The 18456-nt window shown below is 37.6% G+C and overlaps 1 protein-coding gene across 1 annotated transcript in view; it reads right to left on the bottom strand.

The window, feature by feature from the left end:
- Nucleotides 1–18456, bottom strand: part of LOC135072079 (TBC1 domain family member 9) — a 32396-nt gene that overhangs the window by 9479 nt on the left and 4461 nt on the right. The window contains exons 6-13 of the mRNA XM_063966026.1: nucleotides 17160–17424; nucleotides 12022–12224; nucleotides 10627–10762; nucleotides 7442–7721; nucleotides 6773–6966; nucleotides 6153–6347; nucleotides 4697–4846; nucleotides 4220–4408 (exon numbers count right to left, since the gene is read on the bottom strand). Of these exons, the coding sequence (XP_063822096.1) occupies nucleotides 4220–4408; nucleotides 4697–4846; nucleotides 6153–6347; nucleotides 6773–6966; nucleotides 7442–7721; nucleotides 10627–10762; nucleotides 12022–12224; nucleotides 17160–17424 (1612 nt within the window). The remainder of the gene's footprint in view (nucleotides 1–4219; nucleotides 4409–4696; nucleotides 4847–6152; nucleotides 6348–6772; nucleotides 6967–7441; nucleotides 7722–10626; nucleotides 10763–12021; nucleotides 12225–17159; nucleotides 17425–18456) is intronic.

The following is an 18456-nucleotide window of genomic DNA, read 5'->3' on the forward strand; positions in this document are numbered from 1 at the left end:
AAGAACATGTGAGCTTAAATGACTCGACTTTTCAGCATCACATAATGTGGAAACTACAGATTTGTGCAAAAGAATAGTATTATAAGATAAATTATAAACCAAATATAAATCTGACAAAAATTGCGCCAACTGAGAACCTGTGGGATTTTTCGGGTCAATCTTTTTGTTTTTGGACCAATTAAGCCAACGTTTCCAAGCCACTTCGTAGGTTTTTAAAGTAGATTTACGCCACGAATTTCTTAGTAATAGTAATTGGTCGTTGTTCCATGTTTTTGTGGCCTCGCTCCACCCCCACATTTCCAAACTTCGAGGACGATGTTCTCGACTTGTGGTGGTGGGAGACCCGTTGTCGTGTCCACTAGATATTTCTGCAGGTGTTTCAGGGTTAGTGGTGGTGCAAGTGCTCTGGTTTTCAGGTCTGCGCGCCAGAAAACCTTCTCCCACCGTGGAACTACCATTAGAAATATTCCTGTCGACTGATTCAAGTGCATCAGGACTTTGGGGATCAGGAATGGAGGTGGAAATACCCAAGCCAGAGGGTAGTGCCATAGATTGCTGAAGGCGTCGTGAAACAGGGCTTGAGGGTCTTTCAGGTCTCGGGACACATAATTGTGGACTACATGAGCCGTGGCTGACGCGAACAGGTCTATCATTGGAATCCCCCATTTGGAAAACACTCTTTCCAAGCAACCTGGGAGAAGATGCCACTCCGGTGGTTGTCGGTGACGTGACAGATGGTCTGCATGGCTGTTGTATTTGCCTGGGATATGATGTATATCGAAGTGTACTTGGTGTTTGTCTAATAAATTCAAAATTTTGTACGTTATTTCTAATAGTGCCACTGATTTCGTCCCGCCTTCCCTCCGTAGATGGGCTACTGCTGTTCTGTTGTCGCATTGAATGAGGATCGACGTGCAACTTAGTGAATGAATTTGACTCTGAAGTGCATATAATATGGCCAGCATCTCTTTTTGATTGGAATGGAGTATTAGTTCCTCTTGAGACCAATTTCCTGACAGGGCCACATTGTTTATCTGCGCTCCCCAAGCTAGATTCGATGCATCTGTGGCCAAAAACGTCGTTGGTGGAGGGTAATGCAGCGGTGTTGACGAGTGACAATTCTGAATCCACCAGGTTAACTCGTGTAAGGTACTTTCTGGTAGTTGATACTTGATCGATGGAAGATCTGGTAATGAGTTCATGAACATTAGAAGTTGACGATAGTGGAGTCGACCCCTTGGAATTACAAAGCTTGCAAAATTTAGTAATCCTATTAGGCTTTGTAGTTCTTTTAGAGACACCTCTCTTTGAGAGAGAATCTGATTCGATTTTTTGATTATGTTGGTGGTCTTTGTCTCTGGCAAGGATTTTAGATTGTCCCAGGTTTGCCACACAATTCCTAGATAAGTTATATTCTGTTGGGGACAAAGTACAGATTTCTCGAAGTTTACTTGCCATCCCAGATTTTGTAATGTTTGTACCACAAGTTTTACATGAGTGCGTAATGTATTTGCATTTTGATGTACTATTAGGAAGTCGTCTAAATAAACTACAATTCTTATATTCCAGCGGTCTCTTAGTACTTGGGCAATCCAATTGGTCAAAATGGAAAAGGTTTTGGGAGCTGTGCTTAAGCCGAATGGGAGACACGTCATTTCTAACAATTCTTGGTTGTATATGATGCGTAGGAACCGCCTGTGAGCGTTGGCTATTTTCAGATGGAAGTAAGCTTGAGATAAATCGACTTTGCACATCCAGTCCCTTGGCTGAAGAAGATTTGGAATGCGGTACATGTTTATCAACCGGAATGGTTCGGTTATCACATATTGATTTAGAGCATTGAGATTGAAAATTGGCCGAGCAGATCCGTCTGGTTTCGGTACAAGGAAGAGAGGAGAAACAAAACTTGGTGTGCGATGCACTACTTTTAAAATGCCCTGTGTTTTCATTTTGTTTATGATGTCTGACATTTCTACTGACACAGGTGTTTCGAATGGACTTTTCGTCATACTTGGATAAACAAGCGGAGGCTTTTGAAGGAATGGTATGCGATACCCTTGAATTAATTTCAGAATTATTTTTGGTGCTCCCATTTTTATCCAATGTAACTGGTATTTGACTAACTGACCTGCTCGGAATTGGTTCAAGTCATTGTTTATATTTCTTTTGATTTCCTCTTGATGTGGCATTATTCGAGCGTCCTCCTCGATAATTTCCACGATAGGGCCGCGAGCCTCGGTTGTGAAACGTATTTTTGTTAGTAACATTGTGGTGTTCACATGGTACATTAGATGTGTGACCTCTACAGGTACTTAAATGTTGATAGCCACCCCGCGAGGGTGGGTTATTGTAAGTGTTCATGTTTGAGGGTAAGCCGTGAGAAGGCATATCATGATACACGCATTGAGTTCCACGCGATGGAACTGTTGAACTTCGTGTGCCTTGCCCCCGCGAGGGGCGGCTACTGTTATTTTGATAAGATCTTGATTGTACAGACCCTTCAGCTTTAGGTGGCCAAAAAACTTTACGGACCCCACCAGCTTTATCGAGACACGCCGTGAAAGGCTCACAATCAAATATGTGGGTTTGTGATGGCGGTATTCTATTTAATGAAGCTTTTACAAACGGATCGCGAACTTGTTTTGTAATGCTTTCACGACGCATCTCGATACTTTCAGCTCTGTGTCCACAGACCAATTGCAAAAGATCTGATGAAGTTTTGTGAAATTCGCCCTTAAGGAATAGTTCTTCTACTTTATCACTCAAGTTGTTACAATTAACTTCAGTATTTTTAGCCCAAAAAAGAAGGTTACGAATGCCCTCCTGTAATGATTGTTTTTGTTTTAGAATGCAATATGTGATTGCTGCATAGGACTTGTCAGCATTAGCAAGATATCGTAAATTATCATATGATTTTACCTCATCATTCGCCTCCAGGTCTACAAAGCCCGGGCTATGATTATATAATTTCTGAGTGTCAGCATACCTTACATCTGACCAATTAGGACTACCAAAGCGTTGAACATCGTTTAACATTTTTAAAAAATCATCAGATGTCTTTGGAACTGAAGGCTCCTTTAACTTGGTTTCGATCTCAAAAGTAAAATCTAAATTTGGAATATCCTGAATAGGAGTCTGATTTTCAGTATAATTTTGTTCATAAAGTTCATTACTAACTCCAGAAATAATTGATATATTGTCGTGCTGATCATTATGACAGCGGGCATCGACATTTGAATCAAAAACATGTTTACGAAGTTCACTTATTTCCTGAACTAATTTATCAATTGTGCGGCTGGAATGCCGAGTGCGCTTACTTTTCTTGTGCCGGCGATGCCGCTTGCGTTTGCTGCCCACAGAGGACGAGCTGGAGGAGGTGTCACTGCTGTCGCTGCTTGACGAGCTGCTCCGGTTGCGGCTGCTCCGAACCCGCTTACGAGCTTCGCCACTTGGCCCAGCCACAGCTTGTGGCTCGGTAGACGGCACAGTAGTATGATCCATCACTCTACACAAATAATTTTGTATTACTATATTTGCTTAAATTTTTTCACATCTGTTTACATCTACCCACAAAAATAAAAATTATCAAAACTACGGAAGCATGTAATTAAAAGTTGATCGTTTATTTCACAGTATGTAGGTACTGTATAAATAGATCAAACCTCATTAATTTCACGAACGGCAAAAACCGTTAAAAATGTAGAAATAAAGATTTTTTACTTACTTGTAAGTGTTGCTGTTTGTGCACTTTTATAATTTTTATCACTTTTTCGATATAATTTTCACAACGACTGCGGGGACTGATCGTTGTTTTAAGCACAAGTTACTTCGACGGGAATCAAAACGCCAATGAGGAAATTATGGCGCGCTCAACCAAAGATTACAAAAAGTGAGCGCCCATCCACCAGGTGTCGCCACTGGACCGGATATTGACTACGGAAATTCATAGAAATTCGACAGGAAACGGAAATGCTATCTCAATATAAAGCTTCCAGTGACGGTCAAGTAATTTAATAGCTATGCAGACAGGTTTCTTCAGCCCGTCTAATGTAGTCCAAATTATCGGAACAAATCGCAAGAATTTTTATACAGGGTGACTGGAACTAGACTCGCCTTAGCATGTCATGCCTTCCTGTGTAGCGGCCGAGGTCGGTCGTTTGCGAACTATTGGTCCTTACTTTACATACAGGTGCACATGTCAATGTAAAATGAACCTTACCTGCAGCTCGTTAGGTTCAAGAAGCTTGTCCTGCTGCAAGGCCCTCAGAGTGTTTCTCTCCAGGCTGTCCTCCAAGTGACGGACTACCCTCAGCCTGTGTTTGAGGCCCAAATGCTCTATACACTCGCTAGTCACGCTCGCGCCGTATGTTCGGTAGGCTTGGTACACTAGGTCTTGGATTCTTATCGTCTGAAAGGAAAGGTAATTTAGTCAGCTCAAATTCGAGTAAAACCCTTGTTTTTGTCAAAACAAAACGCGTCGAAAATGTAATTCATTAATTCACGTGATAGATCATCATTTGAGAAACTAATATGGCAGTTTTTCGTATTTATTTATAGTCACGAAAACATTTGTAAGAACTTATTTTGGGCACATAACTTGTCCATTAATTACTAATGCTACGTTCTGTGTGTTTTAATGACAGGAACACTTCTCATGAGAAATAAATACAAATAATAAATACAAATTTTTACTTACCTTCTGCGCAGTGCGTGGCTCAGTAGACAAAGCGACCGCCTCGTCATTGTATATGCCGGCCAGATAATCACCAAGGATCTGCATGGCTTGCCCGTCTTCGGTACACGTCAGCAATTTGTCCCGGTTTATATCCAGGATCTTGAGAGTCACCTGGAAGATAGGGAATCGTTTAAATACATTCTGACAGATGACAGATTTTTTCAGTTTTCAATATTGGGCCCGTTCAATAAGTTCCTGTATGTTGTTGACAACTAAAATCGCCCTTTTCAGATTGAGTTGGCTTTCTTCATTCAAAGCTTGAATGAAGAAGCCTTTGGCCTCCCCAACCCTTCTGGCCAGAGTGGAGAGTGCAGGCCGATTTCTCCAAATGTAGGCAAATGCTTCTGGTAAATTAGACGATGATCTTCTCGCAGTGGAGAATAAATGATCTGATAGTGATGAAAACACATCCGTATATTTTTTTAGATAGCAGTAGGTGTATCCAACCCGTACTGACAACCTGATAAAAACAGACCTGGAATATGACTTTAGCGCCGTCATAGAAGAAGCAGTCCATGACGTTGACGGCGCACTCGTACGGCATGACACTGATGAATAGCGTCAGAAACCACGCCAGAGATATCATCTTCATCACGTCTAGTTCTTAATACTATATCAGTATCTTTAAGTATCAAAATCGATTGGCTTCTGAAAAGCACAGACCTGGAATATGAATTTAGCGCCGTCATAGAAGAAGCAGTCCATGACATTGACGGCGCACTCATAAATCATAAGTGCCACGTGTGGTCTAAACTGAATAAATATTTTTGATTTTGATTTTGACACTGATGAACAGCGTCAGAAACCAAGCCAGGGAGACCATCTCTTCCATACCTTAATACTATATCTTTAAGTATCAGAATCAAATGGCTTCTGACCACAAACCTGGAATATAACTTTAGCGCCGTCATAGAAGAAGCAGTCCATGACGTTGACGGTGCACTCGTACGGCATGACACTGATGAACAGCGTCAGGAACCACGCCAGAGATATCATCTTCATCACGCCTAGTCCTTATACTATATCAGTATCTTTAAGTATCAGAATCAAATGGCTTCTGAAAAGCAGATACCTGGAATATGACTTTAGCGCCGTCATAGAAGAAGCAGTCCATGACGTTGACGGCGCACTCGTACGGCATGACACTGATGAACAGCGTCAGGAACCACGCCAGAGATATCATCTTCATCACGCCTAGTCCTTATACTATATTAGTAGGTATCTTTAAGTATCAGAATCAAATGGCTTCTGACCACAAACCTGGAATATAACTTTAGCGCCGTCATAGAAGAAGCAATCCATGACTCTCACTCACTGATGAACAGCGTCAGGAACCAAGCCAGAGATATCATCTCTTCCATACCTTAATACTATATCTTTAAGTATCAAAATCGATTGGCTTCTGAAAAGCACAGACCTGGAATATGACTTTAGCGCCGTCATAGAAGAAGCAGTCCATGACGTTGACGGCGCACTCGTACGGCATGACGCTGATGAATAGCGTCAGGAACCAAGCCAAGGATATCATCTTCATCACGCCTAGTTCTTCAAGCTTCGCGTGTAGTTCTGGCAAGTGCGCTGCAGTCAACTCTTTGAGGACCCCTTGGTCTACCTGTAACGGGAAACAGAATACAATAGCAATAATATGGCAATATGATTCTAATATTTTTGTAAATGTTTATCATGTCAATTTTAAAACGCGACAATCGTCAATCAATCAATGGTTAGGGCGAATCAATAGTTTACATTCTTTTTGTCTTTCACAATCATATTCGAACGACTACAATCGGGTTAGTTTCTTTCTGACATGTAGAAATATACAATCATGTTATTACAAGTTTTAAAAAGCAATTTAGTCGTGTAAATTCTACATTATTTTATGTTAGGCGTTACTTGTGAAAGCTAATAGAAGAACAAATAACATCGCTCGAACACAGCAAAGGTTGCCATGCGTTACAAAATTAGTAATTATCGAGAAATGCCAGTTAAGCATCCAAATAGAGTTCTAAAATCACCCAAAAGTTCCAAGTATCTTACCAAAGCGCCCACAACCCTCGTATTATAATAATCGGGCAGCAGCGTCTCGCATATCGTAGCCAGCAGCCAGAAGGCCTGTTCCTCCGGGCAGTATATGAGCAGCACCGAAGCCACTATGTTCATCGCTTGGCAGTAGCCGATGGTGGGGTTCTTGAGTGCGTACGCGCATAGCACGCGGCGTAGCGCGGATATACCTGTAATAGTACTTAGCTTAGCTATAACGGGTCTCAAACACGACATTTATGCATTACTGAATTAAATATCGGGATAATGTAACGGGAAAGTTTAAAATATAACTGAGCTAATCCCGCCATTGAGGAGTCTTCTGACAAGCGCAAGCAAGGTTATTTGTGACACATTCTTTAACCAACACCTAATTAAGCTCAAACTAAGCAGTGTTTTTGTTATGTCGAGACTGACTATCTAACGTATAAAAGTACGGAACGTGTAACATTCGTATGAAATGTACAAGTGCTCAAAACATTGACAACACAGATAACCCCAGTGTTTAGGAAAATCAAAAACTGTGGGTGTTGTCAAGGCACATCATCAGGCTGTCAAATGTATATTACTTTTTTTAAATAGTGGTGCAGATATTTATATCCTCAATGACTTAAGGTCCAAAAACAATGTTAATTTTGAACTTATTGAAGAGTCAACAACACTCACCAACATCATTCTGGAACGCCGGGTGTTCCGGCAAAGACCTGTGCAGGTCCCTTTCAATCTCATCGTTGACAGCATTCTTGGACGACAGGGCTTCCTTCACCAGCTTCTGGTATAGTCCTTTGTTCTGCACCTTCTGCAGTATGGACCCTGAGAACACGCTCCACAGTTCGCCACGAAGGGATTCTGGTATACCGTTGACGACTAGCTCGCTGCCTGCTGTTGTTTGATACATGCTAACACCGCGGCCTACTTCGGACATGTGGTCTTCCCATTGTTTTACCTGGAAATTATAGTATTTAATAGTTATTATTTCTTAGCCATTAGAGTCAGAGTTAGATATTAGCCGCAACAGCGTATTACACTTAAAAGTTTTGACGGGTTCGTCCAATGTCTAACGGCCGAATACTGAAACGCCATTTAAATATTTGACGGCTTCTCAAATAGTTAAGCAGCTCCTAAACTTGAACTTTGGCTGAACGCTATTGAAAAATATTATTATAATGACATGCAATTCCGAGCGAGATTCCGCGTCTCTAAAGAAACGGTGTTGTTTCTGGATTCATAATTTGGAAGCTCTTTGAAACCCCTCACCAAATGCCATACAACCAGTGGACCAAATACTTATTATAACCCATGGACCTATAAAAAAAGTCGGACGGATTCTCATCAACAAAATACTGTGACATTAGGATACACCAGCTTGCCTGTACGTACAGGCCGGCACGCACACATTCACACCCTGTTACACCACTTCGAGTGAAAACTTCACACAGTTGACACATTTAAGCAGCGAAAAAACAACACGAATACGACATGTCTTGTGTGATGAAATTGTGTAAAAACCGTTCTGTTCGAACAAACAAAAATTAAGGAATCACATTTCACAGGCAAAATAATAATCCAATCACTTATTTCCCGACATTAAAATATTGAAATTAATTGAAATCAAACGTCATTCACTCGAAAAAATAATACGTCAAAGACCAGTGTTCTCAGTTATTTACGTGGGAAAATTACCCGAAATATGGGAAATTAATAATGATTCTAGGACTTTTTAGTTATGTATTACGCATACTATGGCAATAAAATAATTTATCATAATAATTGTGTTTTAATGGGATATATTTTCATGGGCAAATTTGATCCTTCCCAAAAATGTGGAACTGCGAAATTCAAATTTTCTTACATTGATTGCAAGTCAGTGTCAGGTTGTATGTTAAAAAAAATCTATCAGAGATAATAATAATATATTGATGATGCATAAGATTATGATTATAATGTACACAAGATTCGTAATTTGTAACTGCGTGAATCATTTTTGATCAACATTATGTACATACCCTGACACACTGACTTGCAAACAATGTAAGAAAATTTGAACATTGAAAATTTCGCGCCTACCTCAACGCATACACCTTTCATCCTTTTAAAATGGCACGGAATAATTCTGTCTACATTTCCAAGTAACATCTGCCGATCTATGTTTTTCTTAAAATAAATGGGTAAAATGTTTTGGCTAACATGGCATCCCTAAATTCACTCACACAATAGACAAACGCCAAAATTTTGCGTCACAGTTTTGTTGTAGCGCGAGTTCCGTCCGCCTTTTTTTATAGGTCCATGTTATAACCCTACTGTTCTACGCAACGGGAAGTTATGAACGTGTACTAGGTGATATCTTCCACATCTAACAGCCAACTGTGCATCGTATAGTGCACGAAGTAACAACCAAAATAGCTGCTATGAAATCGCTTTACATAAACATGCCTATTTCTGAGGATTAAGGGGACATCGCATAGCAGCATTTCCAAGAGTTGTTGATTTGTCAATTTGATGCTCTGTCAGTCAACAATGATAAATGTCAATTGTGGTTACGTTTCGGTCCACGATCGCCACTTAATAGATTTCAACAATAAAAAGTATCACATTTAAAATTATTTTTTTAATTAAATAAAAATGCAAGCATTAATTTTTTTATATGATAAAACGAGATTTATATATAATAGAAACTAAAAATAAACTGTTCTATGTTAAGTTGATTGAGTATATTTCCATAAAAGACAATACATAACCAAACGATGCTGCGTGTAATGGATAAAAGACGTAAAGTTATCATTTGTGTAAATGAAAACATACTTTTTTTGGTAAATGTTGCCATTATGTAAACATTTGAGAGCTGCTTAGCTGATCACGGCTTCAAATCCGTTGAGTAGCGTTTGAGAATACCATTTAAAATTGAAGGATACTTAAATTTAGGAGCCCGTCAGCTGAGTGACAGATTTGAGTAGTGTTTCAGTATTCGGCCGTAAGTAGCTCAGATGGAAGAGCAGTCGCCCGACAAGCGAAAGATCGGTCGTGGGTTCAATTAGGATTAGGAAGTTCGATTTTTTCAAAAAAAATTTAAGAAGACTATTATTATCAATTAATTGACTATGAGCAAAAAGTTTAAACGAGGCAATTCAAACGGGCGGCAGTGCAAAATTATTTCCCAAAAAAATCACACTCTCAAACTAAACTACCTCGATTTGTGAGTAAAAAGATGTACAGTCGCGGAATGAAAAGGTTCGTCACCTTAGTGTCGGTTTTCGCTTGCACTAGGTACTGTAAGAGTCAAACCTGCCAACATAACCGTGCAAGAAACAGTGCTGCTAACATTTAAATAAATATGACGTTTGCTAACGAATAAGGTTTTGCTTGTTTATTTTTCTATCCCATCAGTGCAATGCAATGTTACAAAATGTAGTTTTTTTTATTTAATAGATAATGGCAGGTTGAACCAACAAGAAGGTTGTAGTTTATCAATCATAATAATCTTCTTGACAAGTTAAATCGTCAAACAACTTTGATCTGAATAATTTTGAACTTTACTGACGAACAGTTAAAGATTATTTTCTCTAATTCGAGATTATTCTGTAACATAGTTTCAAAAGGTAATATGTGCTCGCGATTCGTTGAAGGAATCAATTTGAAAACTGACGAACCTTTTCATTCCGTGACTGTACAAGGACAAGATTTATTTTTTAATATGATATCGCAATTTAAATTCACAGACAGAAAATCGAACCTCAAATCTTACAAAAAAGACGTTTTTTTTTAATAAACCAGTTGAGAGCTGTTTTAAAATTCAATGACAAAGTTCGACTATACCAACTTTACAGGTTAAAGTAAAGCTTGTTTTTACATACCTTTTTCTCTTGTATTTGTTTTATGGGTGAAGTCTGGTTGGTCTTGAACAGAGACATCAGAGGGGGCTGCGGCGTCCATTCCTGGTCCTCCGTGTTCCTCGCGACAGCAAGCGTCGCCTTTTCCCTGTACACATCACTGAATTCAAGCAATTGAGAATGTGATCGCAAATCAAACCTTAATCATAACAAACCCAGCGTTCAATGTTAGTTGCAACTTGCAGGCCAGTTGGAGATCCTGTTAAAAACGTAATGAATGTGAAATGTTAGTTATTTTTTATACCATAAAATAATAGTTGAGAATGTTAGTCCGAATATAAGAAAAACAGATGGTAAAATAGCAGAATGGTAAAATACTAAAAGATAGATAGTATTTTAAGACCGCGGCAATTTGACTACAGTCAGCGTCGAATAGCTCGTGACACCCAGTGGCCAAAATGTTGACAACACAGCCTTATCTAATTGTAACAAATACATTTTGCTAATTTATATGTGATCAAACGAACTTCACAAGCGAATAATATTTTAAACTATTATGTTGCATTTTTACTATAAAATTATCACTTCACGGGATTTATTGCAACAATATCTATTTTAACGGTAAATAATATTGATAATAAGAAAATATTGTGCAAATGCGGGTGGGTGAAGAAAACTCATAGCGCCGGAGCAGACGACGCCGCATCTCTTCAGTCTGCCCGCGACCATGACTCGTGCAACCGAGCCGAAACGTCGGGAGGGTAAATATTTTATTTACCGTTAAAATAGATATTGTTGCAATAAATCCCGTGAAGTGATAATTTCACAAGCGAAGTTCGATCAATATTATATGAGTATAATATAACTTCGGGTGTCACGAACTATTTGAAGCTGATGTACACTTATAATAGATGCAATTTTGCAACCAAAATGTTTAGTCGACTGTACTTGATATAATGTTTTCATTGATTAATCATGCAGAGAAACATGCAACAATGTAACGAAATAGTTTCACAAGAGGAAGCCACCTTCGTTCTGTTTTTAATATACGTGCAACAGAAATCAGCAACATTATAAACAAAATAAACAGCCTTCCTCAATACATTTTTATCATTTTAGTGTACAATAATATCATAATCATTATATTGGCATCATTCTATCAGTAATTTTACTAAAAAAAATGATAGGCTAATTTTAATAAATACAGCATATTAATTAAAATCTCTGGATAAAAAAGTGCAATCGTCAGCAAAACAATCTACACAAAATTACCAAATTCGTCAATTGATTTTGAGTATCTTTACAGTAAGGTTCAGAATGTCAATTAATCTGTAATTTTGTAATCATTTGCTTAGCTGACAACTTCACTAAAGCGCATTTTCACAAGCATCTCAAATAAACAAAAAACAACCCACTCACTTAGGCAATTTGGCGAGCAGTTCCGATATCTTGTGCACCAAGAACTCCCTGTCGGATATGTTGCCGAAGAAGAAACTGGTGTGATGAGAGGTCGTTATGAGGATACTGCCAGAGTCGCCAGAACTGCCGGTGCCTCCCGAATCCGCTCGCTCCACTTGATGCACGTTACGGAGGGGTATGGTGAGACGGACCAGGTTCTTTACCTAGAAGAGAAGGAATTTATCAGGTTAGAAGTGTTTTTCAACAAGCCAGCCAGCCAGCAAGCCTCTATAGAGGGGTCGGGAGAGGTCGTAAAAACTACCTCAGTAAAAAAAGTTATAGAGATAGATTTATCCGAAGACTAATTATGCAAATGCGTAAATGTTGTATGGATTGAAATATTCGGTTCCTACAACATCTTTGTAACATTATAAAATGCATGAAAAAAAGCAAGCGGTCGGGGGGTCGCAAAATATTTTTTCATACTAGGGGGGTCGTGTCATGAAAAAGGTTGAAAAACACTGGGTTACACACAATAGAAGAAGCAAAAGGTTTATTTCGCGCAAAGAGGTTTAACAAATGTGAAGTTCCTAAAAGTGCATTCAACACGCGCGCGAACTATTTATGTACAATCCGGTCGAGTTAACTGCGCACCTGACGGCCGTGACGTCACATCGACGCTCTGATAACGGGGCGAACGCGGGGAGGTGTGCACGAGGAAGAATCGCATTCCAGCGAGGTGCGCAGTTAACTCGATCGGGTTGTATAATTCGCACAAAAAGGTCTATCAAGTCAGGTATTTTACAAGCGCGCGATTTAAATCCAGAGCGCAAGAAGCACAATGTTTCAAAAAATCTGCATTCAACTCGCGCGCTAGTTTCATGCATGACTATGTCGTATACAGGAAATGCACAAAGACCACATTTACCTTATGTAAACGGATAGATACGCAAGTAAACAAGCTTCATTCATCAACATTGAGTCGTTTAGTAAAGTTCAGTACTAAGTATGGCCATCTCTAATTTAGTATTTAGTTTAGTTTAGGATTTTAGCCTACATCTCTCCACACTGCAACTGGCCGGACGGATTGGGGTGGCCCGATGTTCGCATATTTCTCCCTAAGCCGGATTTTACGTCATCTACTGAAAGAGTATGAGTACTATTCTACTCTGCCGAAACCACACGACTATTCTCTCTGCTCATTATAAAGACTCAAATCTGTGCAAACGTTGCCTAATTTACAAAGCAAATCTCTAACAACGAAAATCACGTGAGATTCTTATTATGTCAGAATTTAGTTATGTTTATCAATTTCAATAATATCGGAAATGCTAACAGCTCATTATCGACTTAGTGCTACATCAGTATTGAATACTTTAGCTTTTAAGTCAATACAAGAAGGTTTAAATTGGAATAGATATTTAAAGACAGTGTAAGCATTAAATTGCTTGTTCTCTATAGATAATGTGAATAGTAACAAAACAACAAAGGTTGAGCAAATATTACGGCCGCCTGCTCGCTCGTGACTCAGATTTGACATTCATATGATAAAAGGTATTATTACGTACATATTATGTTACAATTTATATCATTTTCATATTATGAAACCGGTCAATAGACAATAGCCATCAAAATATGTCTGCAAACGTACATAATCTAAGCATATACATAATTAAATAAAATTGAGGTGTACGTTTGTTTGTCCGATCTGGTAAAGGTCGCGGGAAGAGCCTAGATGCGGGCAGCGCAGGACCGTTCATTGTGGAAAACCTTGGAGGAGGCCTTTGTCCAGCAGTGGACGTCATTTGGCTGAAACGAACGAACGAACGTACGTTTGTAAGAGTTATTCGTCATCTCGCACCTCTAAAGATGCGAGTTGGCACCTTCTGTTTTTTATGTCATCAACTCGCACCTTTTTGAAATCTGACGTGTTTATGTATAGTCATCTACAAAAATGTTTTAATAAATTACTTAAAGGATTGTGTAAGCCACTTGCAATGAGTTGAGTTTAATAATAAAACAAAATGTACTTTTCAGATAGGTTTATATTCTAAATCAACATGCTAATAGGTAAATATAAATCGGGAAGAAACAAATTATCAACAATATCACAATATCTTGAGGATACTTAATACCTAGTATGTAAACTGTCTACTAATATTTAAGTAGGCATATTTAACCCTTAACTGGTATCGTAAATTGGACATACGTAACTGGTATCGTGGGGGCCGCGCGGCCCCCATACTATGTTTGCTTCTAGCAAGCATTTTTTACCTATGTACTTGAATAAATGCTCATAAATTATATATATCAGGCTTGTTCTATGCAATCATTTAGTTCATTCATTAAATCTTCTTACTTATATACTTCAAGACATTACATAATAGTAACAACTTTTTACCTAATATTTTTTTAACGTTACAAATATCTATGAAACCTATCGTTTAGAAAGTTATAACCAAAAATATTATTATTTTAATTAATCCATAATAATGTGAACTTAATAATAAATAACGTTTTAATGTAATATTAAATAAAAATAATAAGTATTTTATAAAAATAAAAACATAAATATTATGTTGACAAACATTAGCAGGTGCTGGTGGATTTTCAGACCACTTGTATTTATTTTTTCATAGTAGCCAGATTGACTAGGTCCTACAACATCTTCATTTTCACTCTCTGAAGAAAAAACTTGAAAATCAGAATCAATATCCTCATTATCGACCGAATATTGGTTATTGGGTCTTCACAATGACCTATAATTTTATTATCACTATATCCTTCTTCTGACATGCTACTAATCACTAATTTGGAATCAAAAACTTCGTTCTGGGTATATTCTATTGTTTTATCACTTATAAACCACCAATACTGCAAAAAAATAAAAAACAAATAAAAATTGCCATGAAAAAAAACTAACGTAACTGGTATTGTGGGGGCCGCGCGGACCCCAACACGTACATATCTTCGTCCTGGTGAATGATGCAGTGCTGAAACGCCTGCATCAGACGCGAGTAGCGCCGAAATGAGAATACAAAAAATTTTGGCTGCCCACGATGCGTAGCTTCTTAGAAATCAAAGAAAACGTCATGCGTGGGGGCCGCGCGGCCCCCACGATACCAGTTAAGGGTTAAAAACAAAGCTAGATTTCTAGCTATTTAGTAATGGCGAATAATAATAAGCCAAACCGCAGATATTTTTTTTTGCCACGGCATCTAACCTCAGATTTTATAACTAAGCCACGGGATATTAAAAGGCTTCTAATATACATCTTCACTTCTTCTTTCTGGTTTGTCTATATTGTTTGTTAGCAATTCGATAGTATACAGGACACGAAGTAGCCGCTGTATTAACTAATAACTCGTCCAATTTCTTGCGAGAAAAATTTACATGAAAGTTTATGCCATTACCACAGATTATAATATTGGGTCTTTATCTAGGAAATTAGCGTTTTTTCTTCAATATTCATGCTATGTTCATCATTTTTTTAGGGTTCCGTAGTCCTGACAAGGAACCCGTAACCCGTAAACATTATACATTTATTTACTAAGAAAAGCGACGTCCACTCATTTAACACGAGACATCTTTCTTAATAAACTTGCTATTCCATCTTTTAGGTTGCATAAATATTTTTACAGATACCAATTTCCAAAAAATTTTACTAATCGTTTCCTATAGCTTAATGTTGTTTTAATCAACCCACAAAATTTTATAAAATTTGAATTTGTGGTTTCTTAAAAATTCGCAAAGAAATGTTAGTATGGAAATACTTAATACATTTTCGTATTCTCCATAATAATAAATAATTTCATAAGTAAGGACCTAGTAGGTATAAATAATTCCTAATAAACACATTTATTGCAAATAAATAATTTGAATATGTAAATAAAATTATCTATTGGTAGAAGAGAAAAGAGACACGAATTTCATACATTTTAAGGGAGTAAGAATGGATTTAAGTAGAAAAAACATGTCATTTTTACTTCTTTTTCGGTTATTTTACAACACAAGAAAAACCAGATATTCTACAAAACGAATGTAAATTTATTAGTCTACTGTCCGTTTTCACCATTAATCCCTAATTTTTAAGTGACCCCTATGGTGACACTTAACAGGAATTTTGATTACCAAGGGGTCACTTAAAATTTAGGGATTGATGGTGAAAACGGCCATACGTCTTTTAGTTTCGACGTTATTGTTGAACAAGGATACGCCTTCCCAGCGGTTCCATGCGCGGTTAACATGCGAAAATGCACTGCGTCAAAGAATCCCTTAAAGTTTGATCACTACATAGCCGACACACTGAAAGGTTTTAGATTCAATTAGTTTTTATTTGACTGTACTTTTGAAAAGGTGCGAGTTGACGAACAACCCTATTGAATATCAAAATAACGCTTTTTGCTAAATGTATCAATTTATACTTATAACAGAAACTTTTTGTTACATTTTAATATGTCTGTTATTAATCATCGAAACGGCGGGCCCTAGATTGATGAGACATTATTTTAGACGCATTCGGCGAGAAAAAACTAAACCAATTAAATAAAGACGGTGACCTGACGGATAAACCGTTTACGCGGACGAAGTTGCGGATAGAAGCTAGTAGAATATAAGGAAAATTGTTAAATTGAGAAATAAAGTTACACTTTGTTATGCTATAGTACAGCTAATCAAAAGTATCAAATATTTGTACTACAGTTCACTGATAGGAATAGTGTAACGAATTGTAATCAAAATGCAAATTATAACACAATTTCAAATAAAACTAGTTGTATGAAATAACGGCTCTATACTTACACTATCTATACATACGCTCTGTATTATAGTACAAATGTTGCGACATTTTCCGAAAACATTATAACTGCTCGTACTATACATGAGAAAACCATGTGAATGTCGCTAGTGAGACTTAAAACATTATTCTGCGTCACGTAAATAGGTTTGCATTGTGTCGGTGGTAATTTTTACATAATCTACTTTTCGTGACTAAGCAAAAATTTCGATGAAACGCTCAGTAACAAAATAGTCTTTTTTTACTTTGATGTATTTGAAATACATAGAATACGTTTCGCGAAGTGATGCTTCGTGAAGATTGCATACGTTTTCGCGGCGTTCATTGAAACCCTTTTGATTCTTTATAAAGGCAAAATACTTACCCGACTATCGAAACAAATGAAGTTCTGCGACAAATACAATCTGCCCCAATTTTGTTTCTTATTGTATGGCGTCCATAAAGTGCACTCCTCAGTGCCATCCAACTTCTCAGTGTGCGGCAAACGGAACCGTAACGTGTAAAGATTAGACTGCTTTTTCGCGTCCAAGTCACGTTTCAGGAATGACGGTTTCTTTGGTACATTTTTGCTGAGTTTGGTCAATAGCTCTTTATCGATATTGAAACTGCCAGATTTGTCGTCTATTAACCTGAAAAAGGAAATGTTTTGCTTACGACTTATAAAAACGTTCATCTATCAAGCTTGTTATAGCTATAGTTGTTTTCTTCTTATTGTTGCGGGCGTTGCGACCGACGACAGTAGTGGTCAGGAATGTGAAAGTCTGACATTCCATTAAGTATAGCCTGACCAGGAACATAAAAACCCTCGCCATGTTGCGGAAAACTAATGGTACTAATTTCTTTTAATGGCAACAGTAACTGAAAACTTCATTGTCATGTCACCTTGCATGTCAGTCTATTGCTGTCAAAGTGTAAACAAACTTTATTTTAAATGTGCGCAATTGATTTTGTGAATTAAATTGCTAAAATCTTTTCATAGTCGTGAAAGAAAAGTGGTTCACAATGTGTTAAAGTATTTGTCGAAGAGAAATACTAAGGGTTCGGACAATATTTTCATTGAATAATTTTTCCGACAAGGGTGTCAAATTGACTGACATGTTTATCGTATAGTACAGTCCACTATGAAAATTAGCTGTGGTTTGTTTCAACTACCTATTTTAAAGTTTTTTGTCACTTTCTAAGTGTTGAATTTTATGGAATTGGGAAAGAAGTACCGAGTTTGAAGCGTTCATGAGCAGACATTGCAGTTGAATATTCAAGTTCTGAATTTGATTATTGATGAATAATAAAATAAATCCTACTAGATCGATTGATGTTTTCATTTTATTTATTTAAACCAGGTTACCTATAATAATATTTTTTCGTTAATTCATGAAAATATCAAATTAGCCCGTAATCCTGAATCCTGATACATAAAGTTAGCCTATTAATTTAACACAGGTACGACTGTACTCAGTGTTGCACTATCAAATGCAATTGACGCGCCTCTATGCCAGGGTTTTTATGTTCCTGGTCAGGCTATAACTACTGTTATGGTTCTTTGGAATCCTTACAAGAAAAATATATTTAGTAGTCGTAATTTTTGAAGTGGAGATTGGACGAAAATTATATGGTCAATCATCACACTTGGCTGATTTTTTATGAGTATTAAAATTGCAATT

This window comes from Ostrinia nubilalis, chromosome 5 (assembly GCF_963855985.1).
Source record: "Ostrinia nubilalis chromosome 5, ilOstNubi1.1, whole genome shotgun sequence".
Taxonomy (NCBI): domain Eukaryota; kingdom Metazoa; phylum Arthropoda; class Insecta; order Lepidoptera; family Crambidae; genus Ostrinia; species Ostrinia nubilalis.